At 45.8% G+C, this 22,066-nt stretch overlaps 1 protein-coding gene and 1 long non-coding RNA gene across 10 annotated transcripts in view; one reads left to right on the top strand and one right to left on the bottom strand.

The window, feature by feature from the left end:
- MEIS2 (Meis homeobox 2) overlaps positions 1 to 12,298 on the bottom strand; it is a 219,968-nt gene extending 207,670 nt beyond the window's left edge. For 3 of the 9 annotated variants that reach the window (XM_065940446.1, XM_065940448.1, XM_065940449.1), the window contains exons 1-6: positions 12,052 to 12,298; positions 10,558 to 10,790; positions 8,909 to 9,050; positions 8,149 to 8,199; positions 7,084 to 7,134; positions 6,133 to 6,282 (exon numbers count right to left, since the gene is read on the bottom strand). In XM_065940446.1, coding sequence (XP_065796518.1) covers positions 6,133 to 6,282; positions 7,084 to 7,134; positions 8,149 to 8,199; positions 8,909 to 9,050; positions 10,558 to 10,790; positions 12,052 to 12,063 — 639 coding nt within the window. In that variant the 5' untranslated portion in view covers positions 12,064 to 12,298. Of the gene's footprint in view, positions 1 to 6,132; positions 6,283 to 7,083; positions 7,135 to 8,148; positions 8,200 to 8,908; positions 9,051 to 10,557; positions 10,791 to 11,482; positions 11,982 to 12,051 lie in introns of those variants that run through there. The other 6 variants (XM_065940447.1, XM_065940451.1, XM_065940450.1 and 3 more) reach the window with 6 other exon arrangements.
- A 158-nt stretch (positions 12,299 to 12,456) lies between these two features.
- LOC136171638 (uncharacterized) lies at positions 12,457 to 21,704 on the top strand. The gene is made up of 3 exons (XR_010663899.1): positions 12,457 to 12,589; positions 15,398 to 15,464; positions 21,571 to 21,704. It is a non-coding gene; the product is annotated as an uncharacterized lncRNA (long non-coding RNA).
- Positions 21,705 to 22,066: the final 362 nt, after the last annotated feature.

The following is a 22,066-nucleotide window of genomic DNA, read 5'->3' on the forward strand; positions in this document are numbered from 1 at the left end:
AAGCAGGAGACAAGATGGGGAGAGCTTGTAGTAGCGGGGCCACAAGAGATCACTCTGCAGCTCGCTCTGTTTCTCATTTACACACAGCTTTCCCTAGAAAACACAATTCTGCCAGTGTTTCCTCCCTTGGAAGTTAAAAAAAAAATTGATTTAGCACCATCATTGAATTTTGCTAAATCTAGGAAAGAGCATAGAGCGGACAGGCAGCTCTGGGCAGAAAAAGCAAATCATCCATGCACCTCTTTTGTTGAGGCTGTAGAGATGGTGGACATTATAATGTTTTACACCATTTTGGCACTTCTGGGGGAGACCTGCCGATAGGATACTATTTAATAACTCCCAGCGAATTGGTGGTATTTCCCTGTTGAAATGATTCCACCCAGCTCATGGTTCTTCTGTTGAAAAAGACAATGAAGTAAAATGGGTAAGTGTTTCTGAATAAATACAAAACTGAATGGGGAAGCGAAAAGTATTAGGTTTCCAGGAGTTAAAAAAAGAAGCCACACCACACACAAGTTCGACCTCAAATCATCTGAAACTCATCTTAGACTCCAAATGAAGAGGTGATGCAATGGATGTGGTGCAGGAGAAAGAACCCTAGATTGGAATTAAGACTCGAGGGTGCCACCTCCAACTGTCACATGACCTCAGGTGATGCACTTCATTTCCCTGGAACTTGCTTCCTTTCTCTCTTTCAAATTAAGAAGTCAGACAAAATAATCCCTAAGGTCACTTCCACTTCTTATTTCTATTATTTAAAAAATACTTTAAGCATTTGATTTTCTAGAACACACAAAACTAAAACACGATATAGAACACCAAGCCAAAAATAATACAAGAACTTTGAAAATACTGTAAAGTAATTCAGAATATGTATTTGTAGGTAGAAAGTAAGAATAAACATATATAAAGATATTTAATCAGCACATGGAGCATGCAAAACTAATTTGACTTGAGATGTTCAAATGACAAAGTCAAGATATGTTCGCATCAGTACACATAATTAAGGTAACTTACAGATTTCCTATGATTTTAAGATGTTTTCACATCTTAACAGTTAACATTGAGCGAAAATCATTTTTAAAAATAAGAGGAAGACACCTATCATGAAGTAGTCAAACCTACAAAAGTTCAAGACGTTAACTGTGCAATTTGAAAAAAATGTTGGAATTTCAATTTCGTTATTCTAAAGTTGACATAAGGACTCAGGAGAACTGTGCGTGCTTTCAGAAGGTGGACTCACTCTTTAAAAATGTAAATAGAACCAGGGTCTTTCCCTCATCTCCCTGCTTCCACCCTCTATTAAGCTTTGAGAATTAATATGTGAACAACTCTCATGGAAGTGACAAACACTCTTTGCAAACGATTCCTCCTCTGATGGAGCAACTTTTAGAGAAGATAGAAATTTCTTATAATATTAGCGTACTATCAAGTTATAAAATGTCTCCTGTAATTTTGAAATGGGATATTGTACAGAATGTTAAGCCTGAAAAAAAAATGAGAAAATGAATTTTTAAAATATCAAACTTTTCATCTGATAGTGGATATCTGTGGTTGTCAAGTGTGCCTTTGTTTAATTTCATCTCATTGCAGTTACTCTGAAAGCATACTCCAACTGCACAACCTACATGATTTCACTAACATAATTATTCTCGATGGGAAATTAACAGAAAAGCCATCAATACACAACAACAGAAAACTTATGCCCCTGGCCATGTCTCCTTGAGTTGGTGGACAGGGCTCAGAGGTGGAACCTTCCTGAAATAAGTCCCCCAAGACCTTGGATAACATACCGTGAGGTCTAATCTTACATCAGAATGTAAGAAATTATCTGATAAAATAAATCATTCATATTATTAATGTTATTTTCACATCCCAATGTCTCCTCTTTTATATTCCATAGACCAATCACTTAGACTGCTCTCTCTCCTCGCTGCCCATTCCCTGCTGATCTTTCAGACACTTGCCTGTATTCTGTCAGGAACGAGGTTCAGGGAATTCTCCCCTTTGACTTAACTCAGTTTTTAAAAACTGTGTAGACATAAACCAATTTGACACATTCAGAGATGTGAAAGAAAACAACAGCATATCTTCACTTAAATTAAAGCTTTCAAAATAAAAATTTAAATAATTTTTCTTTTATTACTCAGCTTATCAGAGCCAGTCAGATTTTAGGCACCTGCCATTAATTTTTAGTAGATACAATTGCATTTCCTCCCCTATACTTAACTCATCCAAAAAACAAATACAGTGCAATTTCTTAGGCGCATTACAGCAATAGCTATATAACTATGCACCTTCAGGCCAAGAGAGCTCAGGTCAGAGAAGGTATTTCAAAAACAAATATAATTCATTTATCTCAACTTGATCTAAAGATATGTAGTATTTTTATATGCAAATAGAAAGATATATTTCATTTGTCTGCACTCAATCTAAAGACTTGATGCACAATTATGTAAAGCAGATAATGTGGACATCACCTATTATTCAGAAACACTACAGACTAGGAAAAGCATAATCATGCCACAACAGTTTTCAAGTTGAAACTTTTTTTTCCAAGAAGTAGTTTCTTGGCAAGTTTATTTTAAAAAATAAATAAATTTGAATATCTAGGAAACTTAACAAGAACTGCAGATGGAAAACAGGGTTCTATTTCTTTTCCCCATTATATCTTCCTCCCCGATATTCCAAAGAATACTATAACACTTACAGGTAGCTGTTTCCTACCTATAACAATTACTCTTATATGATAATAAAAGTATAAGATGAAATCTTTATAATATTAAAAATATTAGCAAGCATTCACTATGAATCTCCTAAACACTGTAGCCCATGTTGCAACTTTTATTTTCTATTCAATTCCAAACTTTTTTATTAGTATGCCCCTCATGTAAGTGTCAATAGGAAATGAACAAATGAATTTAATGTATGGAAGGTAAGATATTATGGCAGTCTTCCATTCATGCATCTAGGTTACATCAGATTATTTATAGAATATTATAGAATGTGAAATCAACATGACAACAACCTGGTTCACTAGGCAAGAGTTATGTAAAACTCATTTTTAATAGTTGGCCCAAAATACTTGCTTTCGAGATAATTATATCAATAATTTTATATATTTCTATTTTTAAAATCGAAAAGCTATTTTGGTGCCTAATACTTTGCTCCTGACGCTTCTGTCTTTGCGTCCCACTACTCAGAATCACACGTATTCTTTCTTTTCTCTTTCATTCTCTCTCTCCCTGCTGCTCCTTCCTTAAACACACACACATACACCCTCACACAAAGTAGCTTGATACCACTTAATAAGGATAGAGGTGTATGTGTTTTGGGGGTGTCAAACAGCTGTCACAAACTGTCACCTCCAGAAGAGAAACCTTGGCACACAACAAATTAAACTATACTTCTTTTTTAGCTGTCATTATTCATAGCCAATAAGTTGAAATGTTCTCAGCATTTCATGTGCAAATAAAACCACGAGGAAGCCAGTAGATCAGAATAGTGGGCCAGCAGATAAAAAAGAGAAAACAACACGCTGTCTCGGTCCTTCTGAAGAGGCTCATCATCACCCCTGCACCAGCAGGCACCAAATGAGATCCAGCCTGGGGCAATGTATTAAATATGCATATCAAAGCAAATGAAAAAGTAAACCTGGAGATTCAAATTGGATACATTTACATGCTGAAAATGTCCCACTCATACCACTTTTCAGGTAGTGGGTCTGAGGAGGTGTGTTCACTTTTCTGTGGCTGGGGGGAGTGAGGGAGGAGGAACAGCCTGCAGAAGAGGCTGAACATAAGAGGATCACTCTGTAGGGGGAGACTTGGGAAAGAATACATTCCATACACTTACGGTGCCAAAGTACCAAAAAGGGCAAAAAAAACTCTCCAAGGTTTCCTCTCATCTCCTACATAAAATTCAAATCTGTGGCAAACTACACCATTTCCCACTCGGATTGCTGGTGGAACAAATTATTGCTTCCTTTGCAAACAAATAGCAGGGGGGCTAAAGTAAAAATGTTATAGTTCAGACTCTAGGAAATAAAAGGCTTTAAATTATGATGCCCAATGAGGTGGTAAGCCCTCATGGGTTCAAAATAAATCAGTTGTCATATTTACTTGATTGGGGGCCTCTAAGAGAGGAACAAATGTTACAGTTGATTCTTTTATTTAAAGATGATGACTGTTGCATTATTAAAGCACTATCTTCTGAGGTATAACTTCTTTCCCGAGTATAATTTAATATTCCAAATAGTACCATAAACTGGCATTGTTGATCAGCCAATTCTATAAACAGCCTGGTTTATCCTATCTCTTCTATATAAACATCAGCATGCTCTAGTTCCATATATCCACTTGAAAAAAAATTCGAAGAAACTATTCTAGAAAACCAAGTAGTCAAGACCCCTAGAAATGACATGAGAAAAGCTTTTGCTGCAGAAAACTGAACTTTTCATCCTACAAACCATGTAATTAAATGCCTTCCCAGTCCCCCCAATAGTGCAAAATGCACATGAATTCAGAAACAGGAAGCAATGAAAATAAACAAGTAAATGACAACAACAAATACTTTGTAGGCAGTGTCATGCCTTGCCGACCACAACCACACAGCATATAGCTACATATCAGCAAATTAACTTTCCATAGCTGCTTGTTGCACCAGTTTGATTCCAGTGAATACACTTAATATACAAAATAGCTCCCCAACATCTCCCTCCCAGAGTGATGGAAAAAGCCAAGAGTAAAGACAGGCATGGGAGCTTTCAACACCACAGTATTTATTCTGTCTCAGAACTGGACTTCGGGACTGACGTTTTCTTTCTTTTTTTTTTAAATTAAAACTTTTGTCCTTAGGCTATATGGCTTTCCATAGAGCACAAAGGCTAGTCATTAAAATCTGTGACTGTATAGTTTCAAAACTTTTGGAGAAGGAGGGGGAGAAACTTATTCTCAAGGCATCTCAACTCATTCCTCTTACCACCTAGGAGTGGGGGGTGATGGTGGTGATACAAACTACCTTCAAGCCTCGACGCCCATTTAACTCCACGGAGTGCTAAATTAATATTTCAGCCATCAAGTTAGTAGACTATAGCCTGTATCATTTAGGTTGTGAGTTCAATTGACTATAATCTATGGACACCCTGTCCCCCACCCCCAGGCTTGAGTTCCTATAAATAAACTGCTGTTCACACCCACTCTTTAACCTCGCCACTCTTGCCTTTCCTACCAGCTGCAATCTTTCTTCTCTTTGCTTCTTTTTCAAATTTTCAGTCTCACTACATATGCTTTTTTTTTTTTTTAAAGCATCAGACTCACTAGATCAGTTCCAAAATAGGATTAAAAACAGACAGAATAGAAAGAAATCTCCGTTCTTGGCCTGACACACATGGGTCCCTCCTTACTATACTCTCCGTTCTCATTCACCAACTCTTTCAGTGTTAAAATTCAACCACTAACCTATGTTTACTCAATCACAATTCCCTTCAGCTTTCTGTAATACATTGTTAATATTTGTTTCATCAAGGTTACTGTCTTTTATTACCAAGATGCTTCAAGCACTTGGCTGTAAGTTCATACACTGACAATAAGTTTCTATACAGCATAAGCTCAGAAAACTAGAATGGGTTCACTCCTTTTATTTCAAATGCAATGCAAGATTGACAATAATTCTCAGAATTTCCATCTCTGCAAGAGACTGAGAAATCAGTCCTTGCTCCCCAATTCTCTCCCATCCTGTCCAGTTAACTCTCCTGCCTCCTTCTCTCCCTGCTGCTCTGATTACAGAGTTGAGAAAACAGAAAAGGCAGCGGTCACCGTATCAAGCAGACAATTTGCTAACACTCAAGTTACCAAATCCAGGAAACTTTACACATTAGAAGCACAAATCACTCTATCAACTTGCTGGGTTTTTTTATTCTCAACATAAACAAGGAAGGGGTCCAAGAAAAGGGAAATACAGACGAAAGGTGTGGAAGAAGTAGTGAGAAAGGGAGGAAGAGAGTCCCAGAGAGACCAGATTTTTTATTTTAAAAAAGAAAACTCAGTCAGTGGAGCTAGAGGTTACAACAAAATTTTCAAAACTGCTGTGCCCAGTGGTCTTAAAATGAATGCCAAAAGCTCACAGACTTACATGGTCAGCGAGATTTGTGGAGGAGCCTGAAAGTTCTTCGTGATCCGACTTGGAGCTGCCGTCTCTTTCATCAATGACGAGGTCTATAGGCATCTTCCCCTTCAAACAGCTAATGTACCGGTGGCAGAAGTTATCACACAGTTCATGGACCTAGAAGGAGGGTCATGGTGAAGGGTTCAGCTTGTATTGTTGTTGTTGTTGTCATGGTTTTGTTTCATTTTTTTAAGGGGAAAAAATATCAGGTTGCAAGGTTACATTTGGAAAGAGCAACAGTGCCATGGCTTCCAAACTAACTCTAATTAATGGGTGTAATAGTTGAAGGCAAGGAAACAATAGAGCAATTGTTGTAGCAGATATTATTCTCCAGAGACTTCCCTGAGCAACAAGTTACAATAAAGGGAACAGAAACAGGACTGGAAATAACTGGGTTCAGGCTGGGACTCCTTGGGGGGAAAATCCGATTTGATGATAACATCAAAACGTAAGGACTCAAGAACTGGGAACAGCATTAGCATTTGCGATTCAATAAGCTAGGAATTTTGTATGTTTCCAGGAGAAAATAAATGATTGAGCTGCAGAGCAAGGTAAAGACACCCTAGCCAGAATGATTCCCTCTGCTAGCACCTAATGCATGCCCTGGGCCTAATAGAGACGCAAGCAGGCTGAATGTCCAGTAACACAAATGGTTTGCTGCATTTCAAAATAATCCTGAATGCCTGGGGAAAAAAAGGGGGGGGGGGGGGAAGGCGGCTACTTTAAAAGGCAGGGCTGTCTTAATTCACCCATCCTCCGAGCCCCTGGGTTTGAAGAGCAATTTGAGGGAAGGACAAGATAACAAGTTGCTCAAAATCTCTCCAGGTGCTCAGACTGGAGGTTTGTTAAAAACATTCCCAACTCCACCAGGAGAGGGAAGTGACTAAATCAAAGTGGGGAGTGTCGTTTCCTGCTTACCTTTTCTAACTCCAAAAGGTGAAACCTTAGTACTTGTATTGCTTGTATCATCTGGAAGAAAAGTTTTTAAGAGTATGGAGTTAAGGCTCTGTGACTGCTGCCACTCGGAGATTCTCTAGTTGGGGGATGGTGAGGGGATTGGGTTGGGGAGAAGATGCAGGCAAGTGGCCAGGCAAAACCCACACATCAAGAAATCGTCAGGAAAACCAAGTGATTACTGATCATCTCTGCCTCATTGGCTAGGGGGTGGGAATCTGACTCAACCTATGCCAAGGCATTTAGTATCTTTGCCCCTCACGTGTACTGAACTATCTGCAAGGGCTGCCTTCCTAAGGACAGGCCTTCTTTCTCTTCCTGAGTCCTCTATAACTGTCCCCTCTCTCGACCTCAGGCCAACTTTAAAAAAAAAGAAGAAGAAGAAGAAAAAGAAGAAGAGAGAAAGAAAGGAAGAGGAAAAAAAAGTCGTTTCTCTAGAGAGAGAAAGCTTTTTAGAACAGCACACCCTGCGAAATCCCTCCTTACTAAAGAAGGAAATACTCCAGATGAATGGCGAGGCAGGGCCTTTGAAAGCGGATTTAAGTACTTTTAATATTGAAATTGTGCAAATTAGCAAAAGAATCGCACCTAAAAGTGGCCTGCGCTGGCCTGCCCCTCGCCCCCCCTCCCCGCCCACCTCCCGGCCCGCCCTCCGCCGCGCAGGCGGTTACTTCCTTCGGGTGAGCTGCCCCGGGCTCGGCCGCCTGCCCCGGCAAACAGAGGAAATAACTCACTTCTCGTCGCCTAGCTCCCGGGGCCGAGACCCGGGGCGCATCCCCTGCTCTCGCGCCCGGCGCCGCGTCCCCGCTCACTGCCTCCCCGGGGCTCCGCGCGCCCTGACGTCCAGCCCGCCCCTCACTGCCAGCTCCCCGGCGGGGGCTCTAAGCTGTTCCCTTCCTCCCGGTCGCTCTGGAGCTTCAAAAAGAGGGCTCTGCTTAAACTCCCCAGAGCTCCGTGGGGAAAAAGCGGGTGCTTCTGGGCAGGGGAGGGGGCCCAGGCTGGGGACAGGCGAGCCACAGTGAGCCTTACCAAATTGTCCAGCTCTGGATTTGAGGAAAAAAGTGGCTTTTCGGCGCGAACCTATAGGAAGCAGGGGAAAGTCAGCATGAATTATCACTCCATTTTAAAAGAAGAAAAACCCCTGTCACCGACTAAACTGTCGTGTGCGAGTGGGGATGGCGGAGGGGCAGTGGCGGAGAAAAGAGGCGCTTTGGTAAAAATACATGAAAAAACAAAAACCCAGGAGGGACGGTTGAAAAGGAATCTGGACCTTCGGATCCTGGCCCCATGAAGGGGTACCTGGAACCACCGAGCTGGAGCCGAGATCTCAGAGCGGTTCTCTGGGCCCGGGTACCCGCTTATCCTGCCGTCCACGGGGCTGTGTTTCGCAGCCTCCCTCACCTCCGCGCCGGCGCCGACAGCCCCGAGAGGCGCCCAGCTTCCTTCCCTCCCGGGCACTCTCGGGGGCCCTCAAAGCCCCTATCCCCAATTCTTGTTCAAGTAGCTGCAGGCGGGGGAAAAGGCCAAGCCCCAGATTAGGAGCAGGTCAACTTTAATTCGAGGGTCGAGCCCCTGTATTCCTGGCTGGGGGGAAAACAAACACCCATATTTATCTCCTCTTCCAATTCGCCTCCAGGCTCAAGGATGGGGAGGAGGCGCAGAGCGCGGACTGGGCCGGAGGGACAGATCGGGTGTCCCAGCCTCTTCCTCCTCTTTCAAGTAAAGCTCGAGGAAAGGGGAGGGGGGAGTGAGGGGCTGCGGGAGGGCTAGTGGGTCAAGAAGGTTGGACCTGCTTGGCGAAGACCGCGATGTCCTCGTTGAAAGAGTCGGAGGAGCAGACGTCTCCGCCGGCCACTCCGGGTTCCCGCGGAGTGCAGGTCGCCAGCTCGCACTTCTCAAAGACCAGAGCTAACAGAGGAAACAACGGGTGCCTAACGGGCAGCGCCACGCAGAGACACACACACGGAGACGGGTGCAGAGGGGAAGGAGCAAGAACTGTAATCAACAAGTTTGGAGGGTTCGGATTCCTTCCTACCACCACAGACACGCACCACACTTTACAACCCTTCCTTCAGGCAGCCGAGCCTGGGCCAGAAGCAGAAAGGAGGAACGGCCAGGCCCTTTCCCTCAGCTCAGGACTCCCTTAGATGTGGTGGGAGAAGCCCCTGGCCACTTTAGCCCTCCGAGTATAAACAGCCTCGGTTCGAACGTAAGGAAGCATCCAGTAAAGCTGAGGCAGTCTGGAGCCCGGTATTGAACCAGACCCACTCCCCACTCTACAGAGGCCGTCCAACCAAGCCCTGAGACCCAGCCCTGACCTCCCAAGAGAGGAACAGGCGGTGAAATCCAAGATTGCTTTAACTTCTGCATAGGAGAAGTCATAGGAGGCCCACGGTTCATCTACAACCGCCGCCTCCCTCACCAGTGATGTTTCCTCAATCTAACCTCTCCACCCCCTCGCCTTATGAACTTCTTTGGTCCACTTCTAGTAAAAGCCTGGGTGTGGGGGCCAGTTACACGCGGTACACGCGAAAGAGCTTCCTTCCCAAGAACACATTTCTCCAGCAGGCAAAAATAAATAAATCGAGTGTTAAAACTTGGAAGTGTGCGTGCGCGTCTGCCCTTTGTGTTCCTCCGGGCGGTTTAGCTACACTTTGGGATGCAGGCGGCCTCTTGCTTCAGGCACAGTTGCTGTTTACGGACTGTCCCCTCCCCTCCGCATCCCACAGCCTTCCCTCACCTACCCTCCGCTGGGACAGCCCGAGTGGTACATGCTGGGGCCGTGCAACCCCAGCCCTCCCTGAGTTCTCTCAGAATTTAAAATAATTTCCAGCCATCTCCCTCACTCCCCTCCAGAGCGGCTCTGTGCAAGCAGCAGTCCCTTCCACCCCGCTGCACTTCAAGGTCTGCCCCCTTTATTTACAGAGAATTAAGAAGAGGGTGATTAGGACTTCCTGGCCGACCGAAGCAGCCCTGATCCCAGCTCAAGCTGCAGTTAGTGACTCCCGGACTCTCGATAGGAAACAGAAAAGAAAAAAAAAAAAAGTTGCTCCTCATGGGCAGGAAACTTTCTCCTTCGTCAGGGCCTCTGTTAGGGGGCCCAGCTCTGCGTCCTTTGGCCAGGAATCCCGTCCTTGGGGAGAAGGCCCTGGCCAGATTGTGAGGACTCAGTCACTCCCGGCTATGGGGTCCAGAGTGGCGGGGCCTTGGGGGCGGACGAAGCCAAATCTTCCCGGGACTCACAGTCAAGGGGCAGAAGAGCAGCGACCCCCCTCCGCCCCCCGCACGGTCCTTCCCTATGGCAAGCGGTTCTCGCCCCCCACCCTAAGGAGCAATGACTCCCCACTTAGCCGGCCACCCCCTCATCCCCCACAGAGACAAACACGCACTCGCACTCACACCGTACGCTGGGTCGGGAGGGGGTGGGGGCTGGTTTACCCATAGATCGCGTCCTTGTCCCGCTTCAAGGCGTCGTTGACAGCGGATCCCATACTGGCCGGCATGACATTGGGGTGCGGGGCGTGAGCGCCGTAGTGCTGCGTGGCGTGAAGCGGCGGCCCGTGGTTCAGGTGGTGAACCGGGGGGATCGGCCGCGGCGCGTGGGGGTCTCCGTACATGGAAGCAGGCACCCCTACTCCGTCCATCCCGCCGTAATGGGGCAGCTCATCGTACTGTCAGAACCCGGCAGAGGGGCGGGGGGCGCGGGAGGTGAGGGAGAGCCAGGAGAGCCGAGGCAGGAGAGGAAAAGAAGCAGGGAGAGGAGAGCGAGCAAAGAAGTGGGGAAGGAATAGAGAGACGAGAGGGGGAGAAAGCCGAGGGAAGGAGAGAGAGGAGGAGGGGGCGGGAGGGGGAGGCAGGAGAAAAAGAGAGAGGAAAATACAAATAAAAACAAAGTCAGAAAGAAGTACCCAGCACGAGTTGAACACACAGAAACCAAACCAGCCGAAACAACGGAGTTGAAAGTTGGGAGGGTGGGTGTTTTTAAATTAAAAAAAAAAAGAAAAAGAAAAAGTATGAACCCAGAGCAGCGTTGAGAGCGGGGAGAGGGGGCGGTGAGGCCGGGGACCGAGGGGCGCCGGGAGGTCCCGCTCGGGCCGGAGGCAGCAGAACCGTAGCGAGCCAACCGAGGGAGAAGTGGAGTTAGTGAGAGGAGGAAGCCCCGGTTCCCACCCCTACCCCCCCTTCGTCTCCTCCAGAGGATCCAATAAATCAAAAGGCGAAATGAAACAAAATAAAGAGAAGAAAAACGCTAATAATCAGGACGAGAACGCCGAGGACGAGGGAAGACTGGGGCCAGTGCCTCCCCGGGGGCAGGGAGCGGAGGGGTGGGGGTGGGGGGTGGGGGGAATAACGTGAAAGTTACCAGAAACATTATTTAGCAGCGGATTCCCTGCGTCCTTGTCAATTTCAGAGACAAAACAAGCAGCCCAGGCTAGTCTAGGCGGCGGCGCAGCGGCTGCGGCAGCGCGGCCCCAGCGGCGGCCCCGGCGGCGGCGGCGGCTCCTACGCAGCCGGTGCCCGCCCCGAGCCGCGGGAGCAGCGGCGGCAGCGGCGCAGCAGCGGCAGCGGCGGCAGCAGGAGAACCGGGGGAATCGCGCTGCTGGGGTAAAAGCTGGAGCGAGGCGAAAGCGTGTAACAATTGCACTCGCACACACACACACACCACTCACACGCACTCGCCGCCCGCCCGCTCGCACAGCGCTGAAACACGCGCGCCCAGACACGCACACACGCACGCACACACACTCGCACACACGCAGAGGCACGGGGGGGAAAAGAAGCCGATGAATAATTTTGCTGCTATTTTTTTAAATACTGGCCGCCATCATCAAGCAGCGAGCAGCAGCAGCGTTGAAGGGAGAGGAGGCATCGGGACAGGCCCCTCTTAGGAGAGGATTTATATCTAGGTAAGTGTTGGAGATTTAAACCTACCCTTTGCGCCATCAGTCTGCGCTCCAATAAACTCCTGGATGTGTCGTATATTTAATATCCCAGTCCGGATAAGAAAGTGATCTAGGCTGAAGATTCCTGTTTTTTTTTTTTTTTTTTTCCAAACCAAGGAGACTTCTCCCAATTTTCCAATGTTATTTTTAGGGGGAAAAAAAAGCCCAGGCAAGACAACGAAGAGTTTTTTTTTTTTTTCCTGTGATATTTCTTCTTTTTCTCTTTTTTCCTCTTCTTCCTCCTCCTCCTGATCTTCCTCCTCCTCCTCCTCCACCTCCTCCTCCTCCCCCCTCCCCTCCTCCTCCTCTTCGGTCCTCCTTTCCCCCTCTTTCTCTTCTCTTCCCCTCAGTTGGAAAAAAAAAAAAAAAAGAAAAAAGAAAAAGAAGAAGAAAAAGAAGAAAAAAAAATTGTCAAGCCCCCGAACTGAAGGTTACGAGCGGCCCGTCAGCAGCCCACATGTAACCGAACTGTCGTGTTTCATGGCTTTTTGCCACTCCAGCTGTCAATCAAAGCCCGGAATGTCAAGGTAGTGAATGAATGATGGTTGATGATGATGAAGAGGAGGAATCTTTCAGACCCGTTTTTTTCTTCCAGTAAAACTCCGCGAGGGGTTTCTGCTTCTTGTATTTTTTCCTCCCCCTCCCCCCTCTTTTAGCTTTGCCCCCGCTGTATCTATAATATGATCCTCTCTCTTTAAAGTATCGTTCAAAGAAAGCAGGAGGGGAAAAATCAAGAAAAAAAACGAATAGTTTGCAAAAATTGGACTTCCTCCCCCCCTTTCCTGGTAGGTATTTTGTCTCTCCCTCTCTCTCTTTCTCGCTCGCTCGCTCGCTCTCACTCGCGCTCGCTCTCTCGCGCTCGCTCTCTCTCGCTCTCTTTCTCTCTCTGGGAGATGAGTGAGTGTCAGTAGGTGTTGGCAGGTTGGCTGCTGCCTGGCTTATAGAAGAGCCTCAGTTTGGCGGCGCGGGTCGGCGGCGGGAGAACGAAATGACGGAACCCGGAAGTCGTGGTGGCCATAGCCCGTCGTACGGCGGAGACACATCCCGGGAGTGGGGAGCGGGAGCGAGGAGGAGCGCGCCGCGCGGAGCCTCTGATATGCAGCGAGTGCGATCGGACGGCCCCGGTTGGGGGGGCGGGGGAGGCGGGGGGCGGAAGGGGGAGGGGAGGCAGGAGCCCGGCAGACCCGAGCAAATCAGCGAGGCTGCTCCTCCGCGGGGATGGCGCGGGGGGAGGAGGGGAGGGAGGAAGAGGAGTGTGTGTGTGTGTGTGTGTGTGTGTGTGTGTGTGTGCGCGTGTGTGTGTGCGCGTGTGTGTGTGTGCGCGCGCGCGCGCACGTGAGGAAAGAGGGAGGGAAAGAGAGAATGAGAATGAAGAAGACAGGGAGAGCGCAGAGAGGAAAACTGCAGAAAACCACAGGGAAAGTACGGTACAGCTTCAGATTTTTATTTTTTTTCTTTAAAACTTCTAGTTCATTTCCCCATCACTCCTGGCTCCTCCCTAACGGGGTCGTGTCGGGGACGTTTGGCATGGCGCTCCTGCTTTTGTTCCTTTTAATTCCGCGGCCCCCTACTCCTCTACCAGCCGACTGTCGCGCCCCGAAGGCTTTCTGCTAACACTCAGAGGCAGCAGGATCTGCAGACCGTACCAACGCCCGGCTAGAGTTTTGTTTTTGATTTCAAGTGGTACTTTCTTCCTTGTGCAGAGCCAGGACCCTTGTTGTCAACATTCCTTTTTTACTAGGACAAGAAGAAACCAGCTTAACTCAGAGAGCACTCCCTCCAAGCTGTGCGGACGAGGGCCACCACGGAGAGTCTTTGGGGGTCGCAGTGGAATCAGGAGGGAGGAAGTGGGGAGAGAGTCGTTTGGGAACTTGATGTTGTCTGATGTTGCCAACGGGTGTGTGTGTGGGTGTGTGTGTATGTGTGTGTGTGTGTATGTGGTGGGTGTGTGTATGTACACGCGCGTGCGGCTCGTGTGCGACTCCGAAGTGGATCTCACTTAGAGCTGGGAAGCATGGGAGCGAGCGGGAGAGAGGGGGGGAGAGAGGAAGAGAAAAGAGATGCCTAGCGTGGAGGACTGGCCCGCACTCCCGGACCAGCTTTGTTGCGGTCGCCCGCAGCACCGAGGCCAGGGCGCGGTACCGCTGGCTAATGGCTGTGTTAATTACATCGGGCAATTTAGGGCGATCTGGAAGATGGGGCCAATTCCGAATGAACTTTTCCGAAAATGAAAAGAATCAGAGTGTGTGGGGAAAGGTAGCTATCCCACACGGTCTGCGTAGAAAGTAGTTCTAGCCGGTGTCTCTCCGAATCCCTGGCTGGAGCTGCTCCCAGCCTCACCTCCGCGCCGCGGGTATCCCGGCGGCTGCGCGTCAATCACTGGGAGCCCGGAGCTGGGGGCGGAGCTACGGTCTCCCCGCGCGCTCCGCTCCGCATCCCCCGCCGTCCCCTGGCTCCGGGCAGCCCAGCAGCCAGGCCCCTGCGCTCGGAGCGCGCCCTCTCCCCCCAGCTCCTCGCTCTCGCCGCGGTTCACGGTCCCAGAGAATTGAAAACAGACTGTTCCTCAACAGCTGCCTCCTTCTCCAACTTTGAACCCATTCTGGAGAATAGAAAGTAGCGTATCCTCTGCGCTGGGCTTTGACCGACTTCCCGAGAGATGGAGGGCGGGGGGAGGGGAGGGGAGCACAAGGAGAATAAAGGAATAAAGTAGTGTGTGTGTCAGACAAGAGAGAGAGGAAATGAGAGAGAATGAGAATATGAGAGAGAATGAGAAAAGGCTGATAGGCTTTTCTTTTCTTTCTTTCTTTTTTTAAGTCCCCCTTTTATCTTCTCTGCTTCACTGTAAGCTTTCGGGCAACTCAACTGCGCTTAGATAGCAGCCTGCAGAGACTCCAAGTGGAGTCGGAGAAATTTGGCTCGGTTTTAATAGGGTTGGGGAATGAGCTCGGGAGGTCAATAAAGCCCTCCAAAAATGATGAATGATTGAGCACCTGTGATGATGATAGTGATTACCGGAGCAATTAAACAGTTTGATTAAATGAGCCATCATAACAATGATGTCTGCGGGAAATCGGCCCTCACATATAAAAGAAAGATAGTGCGGAGGGACCTGCAGAGGCGAGGGTAGGGCGACGTCGGGGAGTGGGGCCGTGAATCGCGCAGTATTTGCCTGGGGTGGCCGGAGCGAGGACAGCCGGGCGCGCGGAGCCTCGGGATGAGAGTCTAGTCTTTCAGTAACTCGTAAACCAGGCTTCAAGCCGGCAAGAGCCGACTGGTGAGAAACCTGAATGTTGGGAGGAGGGTCCTTCCCCATCCACCTCATTTTTTCTTCCCAGAAGAACTCCAAGATTAAAAGCATCCTTCGTATTTGTTGCTGAGTTGCTCATGGACATATAAGGAAAGGTGAGTAAAAAAAAAAAAAAAGAAGATGCAAAAGAGAAGAAAAATTTGACTTCCAGAATTTTATTAACAAGAGGTAGTTGTTCGAATTCGGTTAACCCGAGGCGGGAAGATGACCGAGAGAGAAAAAAATCAAACTGGTCTCGCTACGGAGCATTTTCGACTTAGCAGAGGTCTTTATGTTGGTGGATCCACGGTCCCAGTGCAGCACCGCTAGCTGAGAACTTTGTACTCAGTTTTCAAGTTTTTAACTCTTCTAACTGTTCCTGTTATCAATATTGCATATTTGTCGCCAGTAGGGTTATTATTGTTTTAAGTGTCCTATATAGTAAGCAATAGGCGCCAATTACTTTTCTTTTTTGAAGGATCTGTTTCCTTGAAAATGTTTCTTTTGTAAAAATCAACTTGTAACCGAACCTCTGCATCGCAGTTTAAACATTCGAAGTTGCTATCTTCTACTTCTCTTACCATTACTTTTTTAAAAATTGATATTGTGAAGTGAGTAGCATTCCTACAGCCTTTATTTAGAAAAATGACACGAAGATTTTTTACCAAGTGTTTCTTCCACGGCAGTGCATCCGAGTAAAAACAATTCAGACCAATTGATGATTTCTATATTTTCAAACAGTTGTTAAGCTAATAATGGGTTGATTATTCCGTGATCATCTTGAGCTTTACAAAAGAAAAAAGTTTGAATTCTATTTTCATGTATTTTCATCCTTTGGGCGATGCAGAAGGCATTTTAATCTGAACTTCTTTCTTCCTTTCTCTCCCTGTCTCTCTCTGTTGCTCTGATATTCTGTAACTACTTACGAATTTTATTGAATACATTAAAGCAAGTAATTAGGACAATCTGGTTAGAGGTGGGAGGGAGAGAGAAATAGAACATTTTGAGATACTGTTAAGGGAAAAAACCAACCAATCATCCTTAACTCCAAAGACTTTAGTTAAGAAGTGTGAGAATGTTAAAAGTGAAGTCCTCCAGGAAGAAAATCTGTGTCATTTAAAATTTCACCAGTTTCTTAAAGGGAGAATCCCGAATTTCATGCGACTAAAGAGATTTCACTTACCTAGTTGCACGTAATTATGAAACTGTTAGTTTAAAATAGCATCGCAGTGCAGTCAATTACACACAAGATCAAGTTGGAGGTGATTCACGATGTCCATTCTTGGTCAATCTGATGAATTCAAAGAACGATTACTTTTAATCACCAACTTGCTGATGTTTTGTTAATAGAACTGAAGAACATTTAAGAACTTCATGGTCTCCCCTAACTCCCAGTTTTGCAGTCCCATTGAAACTACTCAAAAGCAGTGGAGTACGCAGGCTTTCTGATTTCTAGTCCGGGACAGTATCTTGCTGATGCTCCGTTCTCAGCCTCTGCAACCCTTCCGGGACTTCGAGGCTCATCTGCTCTGCCACGTTTGGGGTAAAGGAAAAGTAGGTGGGGCAGGGCCGGGAGACGGGCGTGAGATGGGGGTCGCAGGAGGCGGCACACACCTCCGTCAATAGTCAGCCCCTTTTGCTCAGGCTGGAAATGGTTTTAACAGGCGGTAAAATTTCATCTTGCGGTGTCAAATTGGGGTCATTTTGGGGTTAGAGTTCTTAGTGTCCGAGAGGAGCTGTCCAGCTGCGTGGGGACTCATTAACTGCAAAAGATCTGTTTCAGTAAAAACAATTCAAAGACAATCAGAAGGCGGAAGACCTTCTACAAATCGCATTTTACAAGTGCCCCAGAACAAATATGGATGCTGAAGTCTATTTCTTCAGAATCCCAAATCGGGTACTGAGCTTTGGAGTAGGGTGGGGGCACTGAATGAAAAAGAAAAAAAAAAAAAAAAAAAAAAGAAGGTGAAGGGAGGGGACCTGATCGGGTGGAGGTGAATGGGAGGGGGAGTTGGGCCTTTCAAACTTAAGGGTCTGTTTTTAATCACCTCTTGCTTATTGGAGCATCCCCAAGACTTCTAGAACTGCTTCGTTTCTACTTTTCCTTCTCTCTCTCGCTTTTTGTCTCAACGTGGAGTGATATTATAGGTAACATTCAAGATGTTAAAAGAATAATTGAATCGCTCTACAGTTACTTAATTTTAAGGGCATTGGATTTATGGAGAGTAATTTGAAATGAGCATCTATGAACCTAGACTCTATTTCGGGTGAATTTGCCCACCTTCCTGTAGGAACTTATGTGTCTTTTCCTCCTTTTTCCCCCTGTTAAGTTATAGGTCCTCAGCACAGAAAACTCCAAATTCCTCAGAACTGTAAAGTCTGAAGTGTTAATCTGTGTATTAAAATCACTGGGCTTAAGACCTTTTTGTCTTCTTACAAAAGTTAGAACAATTGGCACCTTGCTAGAGGAACAAATAGATCCACCCTTAATCTTATTTGTAACTTTAGTTAATGTTTTGAATTGGAGTATTTTGGATTAAGCAGGGTTTGGGGTTTTTTTTTTTCCTTTCTTTTTTTTCCTCTATAAGGTTAATTTTTATTTGTGGAGGCTCTCTTGGTTGGTTTGGGAGAAAGATATTAATTATTACTTTAATTCAAAAAATTCCTTTAGGTAAAAGGAGAGTGCCATTTTAAAATGAGAAGCTAGATGTGAGATGCTTGGGCTTTTAGAATAAAACTAAATCAATATTTTGAGTAAATTATGGTTTGAAAGAAGTTTTCTTGCATTACTGACCTGAGCAAGTAAATAGGATCTGAATATTTTATTCTTCCTCTCTCTCTCTCCCTGAACTGCACCTCAGTCACTAGGTCTTCTCTCTCCATCTGCTTCACTGTTCTTTGGGTTCTGAATGCAACAGGGAATTTTTGTAGCCCAGCTTTCTCCTCCAAGCCTCCCAGAGTATAAATTGTTATTCAAGGAGTTTGGTTGCAGCCGGCAGACACAGCCCTGAACCCAGCAACGCCAGGACAAAGGCAAAGGGGTTCTCTTTCTGTTCCAACCTGCTGGCTGACCGTTGGAATTTTTGCTATATATTTTATTTGGTGTTTTCAATAACGTGTTTGCCTCCTGCTCCCCACCCCCTTGCCGTCATCTATTACTTTAAAAACATCTCTCTATAAAGCTCACCTCATCCTTGTGAACTGTTCTTGACCTTCCCAGCCATGAAACCAAAAGCTCTGAAAGTTGCTCTAGGAAGAATTTCACTGGCTGTTTTACCTGTTAACTTTGCTTATTCTCTTCTTAGTTGGGATCAAGAGAAGGAAGGGGACTTCTTTTTGTTTGTCTTGGGTTTGGGCCCTTTCCCCAGCTAGGCTTTCTACCATGCACCCCTCCCCCCAATTAATAACAATAAGGCACCCCACAATTTCTCTTCTTAAATAAGACAGGGTGGGATGATTGTACTTTCTTTCCTTTTGCTCTGCCTTATTTCTTATTTCTCGCAATTTTAGCTCCTATCCTATCTCGCAGTAGGAAAGTATTTCAATAAATAGCCCTCTAGCGCTATCTGGCGGGGCTCCAAGCGCGACGTGCGCTGCTCTCGCTGTCTCTGGCTCCTTCCCGCGGTCTCTTCCTTCCTCTCTTCTTCCTCTCGCCTTCTCTTTCTCTTATCTCTTCCGCAATCTTGATTCTGTCCCCTCTTTCTGTCTTTCCTCTCTTCCTACTGTCTCCTTTCTAGTTTCCAACCCCCTTTGCCGGGCAGACCGCTGGAAAGACCCGGTCAGAGGCTGACACCATCGGAACCAGGTGATGCTCAGGCGCGGGAGCTCTTCTAGGACGCCCACCTTCACCCAACGTGGGCCACGCGCGTCCTTTTCCTTTGATTCGCATCTTACTGTAGCTTAACGTGTTGCTTAAGTCTCATCGTCCTAGCCGGCGGTGGTTTGGAAGGACTTAAACTGCATTTGTGAAGTTTAGAGGAAAGAAGTCAGACGCTGGAATCCCGTCTAGTGGAGCCCGGCTAAGTTTTAGGTCAGAAGGCCGAGTCTCAATGCGAGTTTGACTGAAGGGTCGGGGCTTTGCAGGGGTGAGAATAGCTCTTCGGGAGAGGGCTGGGGTGGGGGCGCCAGCCGGCCCCCCTTCCCTCCACCGCCTGGATTCTTACGGCACAGCGGTGTGCTCCAGTTTATTTCCTGGGCCTGTCCTGGATTTAAAAAATAATACATTATTTGAAAAAATAATAATAAATTAGTTTTATCCTCCCTCCCCCACCATCACTACCACATCAAATTTGGAGAGGAGTGGAAAGAAAAGTGGGAGTAGGAAAACTCACTGGAGGGCAAAGAAAAAAAGGTAACAGAGACTTGGGGGATCGTGCTTGAGGATGCGGTACTCATCAGTATTCTCCCTCCTTTCTGGAAGAGATTTGTCTTCCTTCTTATTTGTGGCTTAAAGAAATAAGAAGCGGTAAACCTTTAGCATAGGGTGGGGAGTTAGAGGGGACAGGGGCAGAAGGAGAGATTCAACTCCCAACTGGGTACTTTAAAATCCTCTCTCTCTCATACACACACACAACACACACACCCCTCCACACACTGAGTCTTAGAGACATCTCCAGTCCTCTCGTTGAGCAAATCTCTTCCATCTAGTTCTTGAAATGGAGGAAACAGTATGGGACCTGGGGGACTTTGTGATTGCATAAAAGTGCAATCATGTGATCAACTTTGTGACTGCATTTTCTAAAATTTAGTTTTGACCTTGAGAAGTAAAAGCGAGGACCATATTCCCAGTACAAGACCCAGTCAGTGGCTACTTGAAGCTAGGGGCCTTCTGCCTGCAGTGTCTGTGATCACACAAAGACCTCTTGCCACCTCTAAAATTCTCCCCTCCCCACAATCTCAAAAATAGAATAGAAAGGAGGGTGGAGGATGACTCAAGTGTAGGTTCTGTTCCTCAAGTATTGCCCCCTCCTGCTCTCATCCTGAAGAAAGAAAGCACAATTTAGGTGTAATTAATTGAAGGCTGTTATTAGGTCATCATTAGCCAAGGTGCAAATAGTTGCAGCCCATTTTTACTTAAAATTGACCAGCCCCAGAGTGATAGATCGATTTGGAGTATAAAAATGATGTATCAAAACATCAATGTCGATTATTTGAAATATTGTAGTCGAATTTTTTTTATTGCTTCATCGGTTAAGTGTCTGAAAGTGCAGTGTTCAAACATATATTTATGTTGTCAATACTGTCAGAACTGTCAGTTTTACTATACTGGATTTGTACTACATTTCGAATTTACTCATTTACATAAAATGCCCACCTTAGGATTCCCCCACCCCCAATCCATCTCTCTCTTTCCTCCCAGCTCTGGAAAATCCGTGTCAGTTTCTTCAAAGGATTCAGCAATCTTTGCCTCAGCTACAGTGTGCAGTACCTCTTTTAGTCAATTTTCCACATTGGATTACATGTCTTTTTCACCATTGCTAACTTTCAGAGATCCTTCCTCCATTCTTTCCAATTCTGCCTATTCCAACCTTTTCTCCAAAATAGTATTATAGCACTTGGAGTAGTATTGTAGCACTTGGACCATGTTCCAGTTCATGGTGTTGCAAGGAGTCGGACAGGACTGAGCGACTGAACAACACGCACTTGGAAAGCTTCTGATTTAAATAGCCTCATCTCAACTCCAAATAAACCATTTAGGTAGCAAACCAAAAAACCAGACTTCACTGCACCTCTTTGACTGCACTCTTGTAAACCGGGCTTCACGGGGCACAGGGGATCACATGTGTTAGGCTCCATCATCAAATTACCTGGAAGATTCAAATCTTCCAGGGAAAATGAATTTGGAAATATAAATACTTTTTCTTTTCACTTAAAAGCGGTGATAGGAGAAAAAGAAACAACACATATAAATGATCGGCACATTTTACCTTTAAAAGCTTTTGAACTCAATCAAAAGACACAAGTTGGAAGCAGAATTGACAGTTTTAATTCTACCCATTTTCACCTGGCACATCAGATCAGAGGCAATCATTTATTTTATGAGGGGTAGATGGGAAAGTCAGATAGAAAGCTTGAATCCACTGAAGTCTCTATCCTAAAAAGAAATTACAGAGAAACTAGTGAAATGCAAACATTCCACTACTCCACACTCTCAGTCTAGACTAATTGAAATTTATAAATTCATATTCTGCCTAATTTTATGCTTTTTATTTTGTTTTCTAGGATTCCCTCCAAGACTGATAGGAAAGACAGGGCCACTTCTGGACATCTGTGAGGATGTTTCTTTCTATAATACAGAAGCACTTTTTATAAACCTTTTGGTGTATTTAAATAAATCTATTTGGACATTAAGAGAAGTCATATATACAAAGATAGCTTTGCTTTATTCCAGTAATCCCGATATTAGAAAAAAATTCACAATCTGAGACGCATTGGCCAAAAAAAAAATTTTCTGCGTGCATCTGCATGTCTTCGTGCGCACGTTTATAAACATTTCCCAGTCCCTGTTCGCGTGTGACCTCCCTCCTGCCTTACACTCGAAGGCAGAGGCGTCGAGGGATCGCCCCCAGAGAGCTGTGTTTACTTAGGTTTTTTTTAATCTCGCCGCCATGTATGACAAGTGTTACTTCAAGAAATTCATCAGCCTTCTATAGATACTTCCAGGTTTGCTGTAATGATCTGCAGAAGAGAACTGCCATCACTTTCTCACGTCCCAAGG

This window comes from Muntiacus reevesi, chromosome 7 (genome assembly GCF_963930625.1).
Source record: "Muntiacus reevesi chromosome 7, mMunRee1.1, whole genome shotgun sequence".
NCBI classification, from domain to species: Eukaryota; Metazoa; Chordata; class Mammalia; order Artiodactyla; family Cervidae; genus Muntiacus; species Muntiacus reevesi.